Source organism: Sinocyclocheilus anshuiensis, unplaced genomic scaffold, assembly GCF_001515605.1.
Source record: "Sinocyclocheilus anshuiensis isolate Anshui unplaced genomic scaffold, SAMN03320099.WGS_v1.1 scaffold1501, whole genome shotgun sequence".
NCBI classification, from domain to species: domain Eukaryota; kingdom Metazoa; phylum Chordata; class Actinopteri; order Cypriniformes; family Cyprinidae; genus Sinocyclocheilus; species Sinocyclocheilus anshuiensis.
In genome coordinates, this window is record NW_015544287.1 from 695078 (window position 1) to 708978 (window position 13901).

General features: G+C 36.3%; 1 protein-coding gene across 1 annotated transcript in view; it reads left to right on the forward strand.

The window, feature by feature from the left end:
- Nucleotides 1-13901, forward strand: part of LOC107698053 (26S proteasome non-ATPase regulatory subunit 1) — a 44325-nt gene that overhangs the window by 22631 nt on the left and 7793 nt on the right. Inside the window, exons 17-19 of the mRNA XM_016498966.1 lie at nt 5007-5121; nt 8776-8892; nt 9924-10026. Of these exons, the coding sequence (XP_016354452.1) occupies nt 5007-5121; nt 8776-8892; nt 9924-10026 (335 nt within the window). The remainder of the gene's footprint in view (nt 1-5006; nt 5122-8775; nt 8893-9923; nt 10027-13901) is intronic.

Sequence of the window (13901 nt, forward strand, 5' to 3'; positions counted from 1 at the left end):
ATACTGAGGGGCTCGGTTCAGTGGCGGATCTGTCGTATTTTAAGATGTATCGATTGAGGTTTTGACTCGCACTTTTGCATTAAAAGACATTTGCGAGGCCAATCCGTGAACAGTCTTTGTCCTGCTCCTCCTTCCCATTACCGCCATGTGCTCAGGCTGCATAGACACATCTGTTTGCCACCTTGACATGGTGAATCTGGAGGTTAAAGCTGGTTACAACAAAAACGTGTGTTTGTCTGTGTTTTGTACATGCTACCAATCAAATATATGAATGCACCTATTTTAATTATGTAGTGACCATAGAAAGATTTTCAACAGCAGCTCTTTGTTTAGATCCCAGATGCTCATGCAGGAACCGCTTCATGAGGTGCATCCTGGGGTGCTCTTTAAACTATTAAAGGAGTTTCTACCAGTTATAGTATCATTTGGTGTACTATTGTAGTTTGATTAGTATTTTGAATTTTCTTTTTATATTTTACATTTTTATTTTAATTTGAGCTATTTTTTGAGTAATTTTGATTTTGTAATTTTTAGTTTATTTAATTACTTTATATCAATCTAAAAGAAAAAAACAAAAAATTATGTTTGGGCAACAAGCATAAATAAGTTATATAAGCTTTTTAAATATTTCCTTTTATTTCATTTTATTTCAAGCAGTATTTTTTTCTTTTACACTTGAAATGTCATTTCACCTACTTCAACTTAAAAATTTAAAGCAGCAACTGAATTTAAGTCATGCAAACTTTTTTCAATCCATTCAAATTATATTAATCTGACCTAAATATAATATTTTGAAATCCATGCATTTGCTTTTATGCTCGAGTTTTGTAGACATCTAATTAGAAATGTTTCAGTTGAAATGCTGACTTTTGTATTGTGTATGTTTGGAAACTTAAGGCCAAAACCTTTTTTTTTCTCAGCTAACAAAACCTGAAGTCTATGTTTTGATAATAAGCTGTTAAAGTAATGCCAGTGGAACCAGGGCTGTTGTAGGGGACTCTCTTTTGTTTGTTCATTTTACTGGTGCGTTGGAAAGCGTCTGGCAAAGGGAAACTCTTGAACCATGAACGCCTCTGACTCCTGGAGTGTGTCAGGCTTTGTCTTTTGTTTATGAAAGTTAACAAGAAAAAACTTAAATCAGACAAAACCAAATTTAGAAGGGAGCTTTTAGCTAAAGGTTTAAGAGGCTGTAAAGGTTGATTGTGTTTGCAAAGACAAATCAGTTCTTATGAAGGAATTATATATATATATATATATATATATATGTATATATGCCGGGCGCCGCAGCATAAATGGCTGCCCACTGCTCCGGGTGTGTGTTCACGGTGTGTGTGTTCACTGCTGTGTGTGTGCACTTTGAATGGGTTAAATGCAGAGCACTAATTCCAAGTATGGGTCACCATCCTTGGCCACATGTCACGTCACTTTCACTTTCACTTTCATATGTATGTAGATTAAAAGCTTTTTGGGGACAGTGATTGTTAACACTGAACGAGTGCAAGTTGTACATATAAGGTTTTTATTATTATTAGTGCTTTCATCAGTACGTTTAGTACCTTTTCATTAGTATTTAAATCTTGGATTTCTTTTTAATTAATTTATAAATGTATATCTGTATATAGTGTGGAGTGTAAACGAACATTGTTGTACTTTTTTTGTAAATGGCTACATTTATTAATTTTTATCAAATTGGCAAGTGGTTATGAATGAATACCAGAATGTATCGAAGGCAAATCTAGATTTCTGTGTGAAAACAAATGAAGCTCCAGTCTGAATCTGAGATGAGCCTCTAAACTAGACGTACCGATTGCAATTGTCTTAGCCGATTCTGATTTCCAATGTTTGTTGTAAGTGTGACTTGCCGATATCGATTTTTGGCAATTCCCATTTTCTTTCTAAGAACTATAATTGGGAGCATGTACAAACAAAAATCTATACTTTTTTACAATACAAAAATTATTTATATAATAAAATAAATTATTAAACATTACAATTTCCCCCAATCTGGACTAAGTTACAGTTGTTCTCTGACTTAAACAACTCTCAAAATAAAGTGCTCTGTGACTGGAAAGAGGAAGAAATGAGTTGCTGTATGTAACAAAACAGATGTCATTTCCCACTATGTTTATAAATGGTCATTTTTTCCCCTAACTTTATTAAATGTGTCATCTTTCACATCAAATACTTGCACTGTTTCAATTAATTCAGTTAGAATAATAATAAACTTTCAAATGAAATCAGTATCAGCAAACTCCATCTTTCCACTGCAGGAAACACAGAGGCTGCATCTGAAGTGGCATGAGATGTATTTACACAGACTGTTTGATGAAGCTGAGCTGCCATAAATGCATTTACACCGCAAATGCATAAATACTTTTATAAGATTAATGTTTTAAACATTTTTTAAACATGCAAATAAAAAATGTTGGGGGAAATGATACTTTTAAATGTGAAACCAAACCACCAGTAGGTGGCGGCAAATGTTTTAATGATTGAGTCATTTCGTTCAAACGGCTGATTCATTCAGAAACAAGGCAAGTGACTGTCTTAATGAATGGATTACTGAATCATTGACTCACTCGATTCGTTCAAAACCGTGGATTCATTCAGTAACGAACACGACTGTGTTACTCGGAGACGAAACCGTTCTGCTGTGGCTTTGATTAGAACTATTTTCATCAGCGAAATTGAGCAAAAACAGTCAATATTTTGTCTAAAATCTAAGTCACTTAATTTTAACTTCTTGTTTATTGAACTACTATTGTATAAAATCAGTGTCACACTGCAGTTGTGTTGATATTCGGGGAAACATCTTGGTCGTGTAATGTTGCTTACCTAAATTATATATATTTTTTTAAATCTCTTTTTTTTCTACCGCAGTATGCATCTATAACTTTCTGTGTGTGCTGCTGCGCTCATTATAAGTCGCCGTTTACACTGAATGCAAGAAAATGTATCATTCTCGCGCGAAAATTTTTGGTGGCTAAGTTTCAGTGCTTCCCTAGTTATTTTTGTTGTTGACGTTTTAATCGGGCTTCTTCTCTGGTCGGGCGAGTACAATTCTCTGTCACTTGCCCCTTTAAAAAATCTACTGATGAGATCCCTGATGAGCGTTAATCGAGCCCTGTGGTTCCCCCACGGTTTACTTTGGCCCTACACGTATTCGAATTGTGAACTTTCACTCACAGTGACGAACTTCCACACCGACGTCATGTTTACATGCAGATGTGAGCGTAGCTGTGACGTCAAAACGGACCGGCTCGGAAACAGCAGACTGACCGATCCGGCCCGATCATGCGGGAAATCGTTTTATTCTGGTCCCTGGCCTGTCGATCGGTGCATCTCTACTCTAAACCCAAATGACCAGTCAGGATTAGATTGAATAAATGACCGTGGATGAGCATAAGACCCTGGCAGAGGTTTGTATTTGTACAGAAGGTTCCCAACTTCAATGTTGAAACTGTTTTTGCCAGCTTGCCAAGTTCGGCAGAACCCTTGATACCCAGCGCAACACGTTAATTCCAGCCTGATGAAAGATTGTCAAATCCTTTTTTATTGCTTGTTGGCATTTGTATGCGAGTGCTAAGTTGTGGATTAGCTTCTCACGGAAAGGGTTTGAGTTGTCTCAACTGGACATGCTGTCTGTCTTTTTTTGTTGTTGCTCTGGACCTAAACTGAAGTTTAATTCACTTTACTGTGAACCTGGTATTATACAAACTATACCAACCTAGTACAAACCTCTTGAGCATATTGGCATCGGTCAGTCAAATTATCCATGTCGATCTGATTAGTCTGGTTTAAAGATTAGATATTCCTTAGATTTCATTGCCATGTTTCCGTAGAAAATAAAGGTACTCATCTTTTTATGTGCAGTTTGATAATGTTTTGATGCCTGATTTCACTTGAAGCATTTAAGAATCTAGATTGGAGCTTAAACATGAAAGTTTATACAAGTATATAGCAGTATAGAATCATAATATCGCCCATTGCTTCCATTATCGGCCACAACAAAGACATTCATTCATTCATTCATTCATTCGAGAGTCAAGTCAATGAGAAGTGCTAATTCTGTATTATAAATTTAATGACTTTGTGTTCTGTGACATCTGAGATTGTTGGCAAAGCGGAGTCTCAAAGTAGGATTTAATGAGGAAAATGAGGCCATTTAGTCCTTCAGGCTGTTTAAGATTACCATCACCGCAGACTTAAACAGAAGGTTTACTTAGTCTTGCAGTAAAGGTTTCAAGGACGTGTTTCTCTTTTTCATGCCCACCTGTAACTACACTTCTGGAAAATAATATGGCAGGTATTTTCACAGAATGATATCTGGTATAAATGGTGTGAGTTTTAGAATTCAGTGTTTGACATAATCTGCAGAATCTGAATATGCATTCTCATCATAAACCTTAAATATTCTATGTAAAAATAACACAAAAGATTGACACTGTTGACAACTTTTCAATGTGTAGTTAATGTTCGTGTTTATACCTTGTAATATAGCCATTTCATTTTTTTTTTTTTTTTAAGTGTAGTTTGACTGAAGGCAATTTGAGAATGTTCCTCAACACTGATTGAGTTAGCATAGAAATGGCAGTTTATGTTCATTGAGAATCTCTACACTTCATTGAATTGTATTGGAAGCCAAAGAGCCACATTTTGAACAGTAAAATATTCTATTATGAGTACAAAATATTAAACTGGAAAGTCTTGTCACAAGGCCTGATATTCCTATTCTGATCATTGTATGGTATTGTTCGTAGTAAACTCATGTGCAACTTCAAATATACTCGATGAATTGAAACACTGTTTAATCAAGATTGAATCTTTTGTGTTACGGACAACGGTTTGGCTGCGCACCAGTTTAATATTTCCTTTGCATAAACTCTGAACAAAGAACTAAAGCCTCGCATTCCTTCAGCCGATCCAAAGTATTACTGTCAGAGCAAATAAACCGTTTTGAGAAATGGATGATCTCCGCTTCAAGTGTTTTGTGTTTGTGTCTACAGGACTCCAGAACAATGTCCCAGTGTGGTTTCTCTGCTGTCTGAGAGCTACAATCCCCACGTCCGCTGCGGCGCTGCGATGGCTCTGGGCATCTGTTGTGCTGGCACTGGGAACAAGGTGAGTTTTGATATTAGTCGGTTTCATTGAATTAGCTTGTTAATGCATTTAATAATTTAAATTTGTCATTAAATTTAATTAATACAGATATAATTTCAGTACCATGACAAAAACACTCCTTTTTTTTAAAGGTTAAATATTAATTTAGATATTAAAATTGATGTAAACAATGGTATGAACTAGGCTTGCTGTGAGTCGGTGTTGACGGTGTTATGCCGCAACACCGGTTACGGCCCCCCACCGTCCTTTAGATTTTTTATAGTAATAAAAATAATTTAGTTCAGTTGGAGAACAGACTCTACAATTAAAAACTGAACGCGGCTGCTCAATGACCGTTGCATCAGCAGCAGCAGTCAGAGTTCATTTATCACGTGAGGAGAAGTGAGTCCAGCTGACCGACGAGAAGAGTGAGGTGAGACAGATAAGGCCATGGCGGAAGATTTAGTTTCGAAGCGAAATCCAAAGCATTTGGTGATATTTTGGATTTTGAAAAGCCTGTTGACTTTTGCCGTGTATCTAAGTTGATTTTGTAATTTATTTATTTTTTTTAACTACATCCGTTTCTTATTTATTTGGTTTCACAGTGTTTGCTGATTTTCAGTTTTTTTTTTTTTTTTTAACTTTGTGTAAGTTATTTATTTTATATTAGGCGTATAGCATGCTGTATTTTTATTCGGTTTGTTAACAAAAGTTCTATGTTTAATATGTGTGAGCTTGTCGTTGTACTGTTTTGTTGTTGTCCATTCAAGCAATTGATGTCGAACTGCCGCTAATTCAAAAGTGAAAGTAAAATGCGCTCAGGCATTTATAATCTATTTAAAAGAGAAGGAAAGCGAGGAAAAGAGGGAAAACCCCAAACGAATACCACCCCCCCCGGGTGAAACCGGTATTAACGGTATTGTCACGTGTCAATTAACCGGTGGGAAAATTTCCTCATTGTCACAACCCTAGTATGAACATTAGATGTCATGAACTTTCAAACAGCTTTCATCTAGGTTAATGTTCTTTTAAAATATATACCTTCTGTATATAGATATTTCAGTAACACTTTAAAATGAGGTTCCATTTGTTATCTATGTTTAATGCATTAACTAATATTAACTGACTATGAACAATGCATTTGTTACAGTGTTTATTAATCTTTGTTAACATTAGTTAATAAAAATACAGCTGATCATTGTTAGTCCATATTAGCTCAGGTCCATTAAATAACTAATAGATACAACTTTTGATTTTAATAATGTTTTATTACATTTTGGAATCAACATTAACTAAGATTAATGAATGCTTTAGAAATATTTTTCATTGTTTGTTTACGTTAGCTAATGTGGTTTACTATTGTTAACAAAAGGAATCTTTTTGTAAAGTTACCAGTATTTTTATGTAAGTTTGTTGAATTCATTTTTGTTAATAAATAATAATTGTAATGTTAATTTATGCAACTTAAAATGTTAGGAATGAACATTAACCTAGATTTATTAATGCTGTTACATTTTTATACGTAATTTGTGCACAAATCGGACATATAATATAAAGATGGACAATAGTTTACTTTTTGTGACGATTAGTGTTGTCACGGTACCAAAATTTCTGTATCCGGTACCAATACCAGTGAAAATCCACGGTTCTCGGTACCAGTTTCGGTATAATATTCTATAATTATACGGTATAATATATTATTATATAATATTCGGTAATTTACAACTTGGTACCGAAGTACCGGGTCTTTTGACAACACTAGTGACGATACTATATATCTCGCCCTATGTGAGTATAGTGTATGTATGGAGATAAAGTTGGACATACTTGTGTATATATAACTTAATTTAAAGAGTTCTGTGATTAAATATAGTTACGTTTTGCTACGAAAAAAAAATCAGGCCGTTGAGATTTGTTAAATAGTATATATTAGTTTATATGAGTATACTGGATGTATGCAGGTACTCTAGATGCAACTTTTAATATATCGACAACATAAATTTTTGCTTAATCATTGTTGTTGCATTTGTGGCCATTTTAGTCACAGTCTGGAACCCTGATATGACTGTTAAAGGTTAGACAACTGAAAAATTATTAAATGAGACAAGAAGACTGCCAGGCCCCAAGAGAGATGTTTGAACTTGTCTTACAACAATCCTGAGTTATTGGCTCTTCTGCATGCTCAGGTCGGTTCTGTGACTAATTGCATTACCAGTGCAAGAGTCACAGATGGCACATTTACCACTCGAGTGGAGATGAGATTAAAGCCGATACCTTGGACGATGTTCTAGCCATTTACCACTCAACTCGCTCGTTGGGTGAGCTGGAAAAATGGAATATGAAGATTGGTCTTGACTATATAATAACTCTAATCCAAATCCATCTCTGGTGCCCAAATACAGTCATGGGCGGTTTTGTGGCGATGTTGGGAAATGGGACTGGCCTAGGAGCCAAGATCTCCCACACTTTCAATTCTGTCAGGCCTTTTAAATGGGTCACAAATTCAGCTTTGGGTCTGCAATTTATACACCTGGTTGTTTTTACTGTGATATAATGTCTGCTTTTGTTGTGCCGACACAAAGTGCCTAGAGGAGTTGCTTCAATGCCTTTTCCGCTCCATCTGTCAAACAAACTGGTTTTGTTTTTAATTAATTGTTCCAAACAACTGCTGACTCAATCGCAGAAATATGTATAATGATGGGATACTGTAAGTTGCGTAATGTTACCTTAGCTTTTAGTGGTCTGTGTGCCAAATCTGCTATTTTGGGCTCTATCTTCAAGTCAAGTCAAGTCAAGTCAAGTCAAGTCTGCTTTATTGTCAATTCTTCCACATGTACAGCACATACACACAGAGAACTGAAATTGCGTTACTCTCAGACCCTTGGTGCATACAGATAACACTAACAGTAGAACATAAATACAGATATACAGATTAAATATAAAATACAACTATACAAATATACAAATATACAAATAAGGTAAAATTAAAAAAAAGATATTAAAAAAAATAAAAAAAATATATATAAAGCAGCACACGGCAGATAGAGTGCAAACCAGTGAAGTAAACAACAGTGCAAATATAATGATTTGTAGTGCAAAAAGAGCTTATTTAGACTGATTAAAGTGACTGTGTGTGTGTATTTGGGAGGGGGGAGTGGGAGAAGAGAAAAAGAGCTTATTTAGACTGATTAAAGTGACTGTGTGTGTGTATTTGGGAGGGGGGAGTGGGACAGTCCGTCAGAGTTCAGTGGTGCGTGGGGCAAAAGAGGGGAGGGGGGGCAAGGTCGGGAGGGAGTTCAGCTTCCTGACAGCCTGATGGATGAAGCTGTCCTTCAGTCTGCTGGTCCTTCAGCGCTGTTTTAAAACAAAATGGTTTGGCTTTTGGCCCGAAGATCAAATGTGGCACTAAATAACACCTTAAACGAACCAATCTGACCCTTTCTGAGGGAAAAATGGTCTTTCTTTCTCTATGGCTTGTGAATTATAAGTAGGTAAATTAACTCAGCTACTTCCTTTCTGTATTTTCAGGTCTACCATATTATTATACCTAAAAGCCAAAGATGATTAGATACTTGGGAATCTGATGAATTTGTGGTTTTCGGCATGTGTCGGGATATGCTTCTGTTTTTCCATAATCATAATTCATATGCTTCCATTGATAATTTCCTTCAACAGGAAGCAATCAATCTCCTGGAGCCCATGACCAATGACCCGGTGAATTATGTCAGACAGGGCGCTCTGATCGCCTCTGCTTTGATCATGATCCAGCAGACGGAGGTCACCTGTCCAAAGGTAAGGGGAATGCGTGACTTTGGGTGGTTGGGGTTAATTATTTGGCTCCTGGGATTTGTATGCATAATCTGTGTGAATGAGCACTGATAATGCCTTAAAATACTGTATTTTTCAGTCCTTGCCTGACCGCGATGTGTCCCAGAGTTACACAATCACAGCTAATGCTTAATATACATTCATGTGGGTCGCATGTTGCACCAATGAGGTTCCACATAAATGGATGTACATTAGCTCGAGGAAGTTTTTGTGGGCTTGAGAAGACTATACAGACTGAAAATGAACAATAGTCTCTCATTGTCGTGTTTATTATAGATTCTAGTCATAAATATTCACCTCTTATAATATTAGACTTCATCGAATCATTTCTTCAATGTGGTTGTGTAGTCACGGTACATTTGCTTGTTTCTTGGGGTGATTTTTCCTTCAGTTTTACCACATGATTATTACTGGGCTGCGAATGTTATGGCCACATGAAAGTAAAATTGATTTGAAATCCCTGTTTTATGGTGTAATAAAAGGCTGGAGTTGTAATAATGGCAATCATTTGTTAAATATCCCTTCCGGCAGACTTTAATTCATGCTAGCCACATGTTTTATGAGCCTGGCCTTAGAATTTGGGGAGAGAAAGCAGATTATGAATGTCATAAATGCCTTAGAACAGACTTCATTTAACTGTGTGTTTGCCTCTGAACCAGAATCTAGATGTTTCTTCAATATTTTGCTAAGCATATTTTGCAAATGAATTCATATTGACATTGTGCGTTGTTGTAGAAAGTAATTTCTGAGTCCGAGGAAATGAACCGAGTCAAATACCTGAGATACCATCTTTTAAATTACGGTGATATTAACAGTTGTTGTGAATGCAGCATAAGATCAGAAACATTTATTAAGAGAAGTAAATAAAGTCAGTTTTGATTTCACATCTTTGCTGCTGTTGCTATGTTGTTTCCTGTTCTCGTTCATCGATTAATTGAAAACCACGGTAGTCGTATATTAGAGATCAGCTGTACATCGACTCTTTCTTTCCATAGGTGAACCAGTTCCGACAGCTCTACTCAAAGGTGATCAACGACAAGCACGATGATGTGATGGCCAAATTTGGGGCCATCCTGGCTCAGGGCATCCTGGATGCAGGTCAGTATCAGATCTGACTATTTAAGGTTTCTGGACTAGACTTCCACGTGCTTTCTTTCTTTCTTATTTTGCATTTTGCACATTTCTTACCTTTTTCTCATTAATGAAATATAAAGGGAAAAAAAATCATAGTACAAAATGTTTGAAATTTGTGCTTTATCAAACAAAAAGCAATTTTATTACGATGTTTTTCAATATGCATCAAAATACTAAATAAATGCAAAATTAAAAAAAGTCACAATACTAAAACAAAAAAAAAACTTTTAAATAGGCTGCATTTATTTTAAAATAATCCAATATTTTAAAATATTCCCAAATAATTGAATGCATCATTTAATTTCTTGTTTCTTTGATTTATTTTGGTTTTGGGGTCAGGTTAACAGCTTGAGTTCTCTTAAGTCAACTCTTAAATATATGTGGAAATCTATAGATATAGTCAATTTTACATTTTTCTCTCTGGGTTAATGTGCTTTGTAGAGTCTTATCTCAGATAACTGTGGGTGAAAACACCTTTTGTATGCATGTCAGGGCAGGTAAATCCGTTTCTGATAAAATGCTGATAGGATCGTGATAAAAATGTGGCATGCGAAACAAGATAGCACCACGTCTTCATGCCACTACAAGCAAATATCATTCACTCAGTCCCAGGGGTGCTTGCCTATTAATATTGAGAGAATGCATCGACCTTCAAGATGCTCTTGCCCCCAGCTTCCCAAATATCAGCTTGTATACCAACCCAATATAGGTTATCGCAGAGTCGGTAGAATATTTCACACAGTGTGTTGTTTTTGCCCAAAGTAATTGAATTTAGGACATGCTGGGTAGGTGTTGCATCCTAATTATTTGTATTACAGTTGGACACAGTTCTTAATATGGGGGATTTCAAGGTTTCAGTCAGGGGTCTATGCCTGAACACTTCATTTAAATACATGAGCTATATCGCTTTATTTTTTAAATAACTTATTAAATAACTGATTTACAAAAACACATGGGCTCTTACATGGGCTCCAAAACCTAAACCTTGTGAGCTGCCTTCCTGTCTACAGCATACAATGCAACTTAACCGATATGGACTACATAGGCAGCGACTCCATGTGCTACACAAATTGTGCACATCAGAGAAAGCACACAGGAGAATCAACTCTCATCTGATTTCAGTAGACTTTGATAATACTGCAGTACTTCAGTAAGCATAAAAATACACAGCGTACTATTAGAGGTTGACATTAACGTGTTGTTAAGGCCCCGATATACTCAAAACAAAGTTCTTTTTCGTTCTTCGTTTAGGAGTTCGAAATACGTGAGCAACGGTAAACTGTTATCGAACATCCCGACGCCGCCCACTCTGATGAAAGTGATGCTTAAATTAATATGTATATATGTGCTGCCAAAAATGGAGAGAACAGCAAGAAACTTAGTTTTGGCTGGATTTTGTTCGAAATGACGTCACATCAGTTCGTTCTTCGATTTCGCTTGAAGTATATCGGGGCCTTTAAGCTAACATCACAATAATCCAATAGGCATAAACAAACACAGCACACACAAATATTAGAGTTTAACATTAGCATGTTGCTAAGCTAACATCACAATAATCCAAAATGCATAAAAATACACATTGCTCAAATTTTGGAGTTTTGACGCTAGCATTTTGCTAAGCTTATACCGTAATACTCCAGTAAGCATAAAAATAGCACATACAAATATTGGAGATTGATGTTAGTATGTAGCTAAGCTAACGATAGTACTCTGATAAACAAAAATGGACAACACAAACAACATTGGAAGGATTTCTGTGTGTCCCGGTATATTCTGGGATTGTTGCTTTAAAATTTAGCCAAACAAAGGTATATTTTAACAGGTATGCTGCTTACTTTATGGAAGTCTTTGTGTCAAGGGCATGCCTATGATGCCTTAAAATGCTGCCTATGTAGGTACCTCACTAGGTTTTAAAAGAAAATGCACTAGTAATAGCTATGGCCTACTGAAAGCTCTTGAAGCTCATTGAAAATGGCAAGTTCTCTTGAAATTTTGTCCCTCAATAACATTTTGAAGTCTTTTTTTAGCCTCGCTTGATTCATGACCTGGTTTGGCAGAGAGTTTGAATTCTTGGCTTATTGGTTGTCACAAATGACGTAACATGCAGTCACTGCAGTCAAAATAAACAAAACAGGCCATCATTTTCCTATGCGATTGCAGTAGATGCCAACAGGAAACTTGCAGTCTGATAATTTAACGGGCTCTGACAGAAGTATGCTTTTGTCTGCAATGCCTTTCATTCTGAGCCAAATCAATCCTCTAAACTGATGATACCATACCTCCCCATTTATCTTCTTTAAAAGTGCATTGTAATGGATATGTCCACACCTCTTTCCGGCCTGGCATTCATCCCTCACTCCTGTTATTGTCTGCTCATCAGGGTGTTTGAGGGTGGAGGAGTCTTGGACCTTGACCTTCACATCATCTCATATTAATATCCCAATCCTGTATCAGCTCCAGTCGGCCATGCACCTCGACAGGAAAGGACATTTGAAAGCTGCATTTGTTAATCAAGATATCACCAGTGCACACCTACGGGATACAGCATGAAAAATATGCCTTGTAATATTACCGAATCAAAGCCAGAATCCAAGAGTAGTCCTATTTAGACAGACCTTTATATATAAGCATAAAGTCCGGTCCACAATGTCATTTATTCCGGTCTAGATCTGCTCACTTGCACTCATTTACTGCTTGTGGGCAAAATTTTATGGGAGAAATCCATTCATTTTACTGGGTATCTGCACAATCTGGAGTTTCGGTGAAGGATCTCTCCATGCGGGTTTCACTCGTGTTTAAGTTGGACATGCAAATTTGCTGTGTTGACCAACAGAAAGCTGCTTAGATTAAAAGTGAGTTGTGAGTGGTGCTTCATGGATTGCTACACTTAGGGGTGTGTGATATGACCAAAATCTTATATCACAATATGAGTAATTTTCTTTCACGGTAATGATATGTATATAGTTATTTTGCATTAAATAAGGTCTTTATGATATATAAGAAAAATTGATACCATAGAAATGTGATATTCTTTTCACCACTGTCAATATAAAAAAAACTAATATTAGCCTAAATAAAACATTTTAATAAAACCTCAAGCTTACTGAAGGCAAGTAAACAGGCAGCGATTAAATAACAATAAGAAAAAAGCAATAGGACAAAAAAGTCGAATAAATAAGAAATGGTACATACATTATATAAAATAATCAAATGAATAAAAACACTGCACATTCTTCACTGTAAATGAAATATATATTTATTAGGGATGCACCGATACTGGTCTCCTGTACTCGTACTCGTTAAAATGCCCCGATACCAAACGCCGATACCACACAGCATGTGATAAGCGCCATATTCAAACAACACCGACAACAGAACAACAGACAGCAGAATGTATATGTATATGAAGTATATGTATGCAATGAATATAATGTTAAACATTCAGTATTAACGCCTGTATAGCTGATGTGCGCGAGCTGATAAACAAAGCACGCTGAGTGAGCTTTTCGAGTGAATATATCTTTCTCACAGACATCACTGGAAAGTTTGTAGTTCGGTCGGATATGTCAAAAACAAGCAAGTAAAACAATGCACAAGTTACTTAATGGTAGGGAGAGGGAGAGAGAGAGAGAGAGAAAGAGAGCGCACTTCTGTTGTGTGATGCACACGCATCATTTGGATTAAAACGAAATCGTAAAAATAAAACCATTTATAGGGGCATTCACTTTGCGAAAGTGAATCTAGCAGCCTGTGTGAAATGCGCTACGCTGTACGATTTTTCCCTCTCATTCTGCACCAGTACAAATACGTGCACGCGTTGCGCGTGTTTTGCTTGCTTG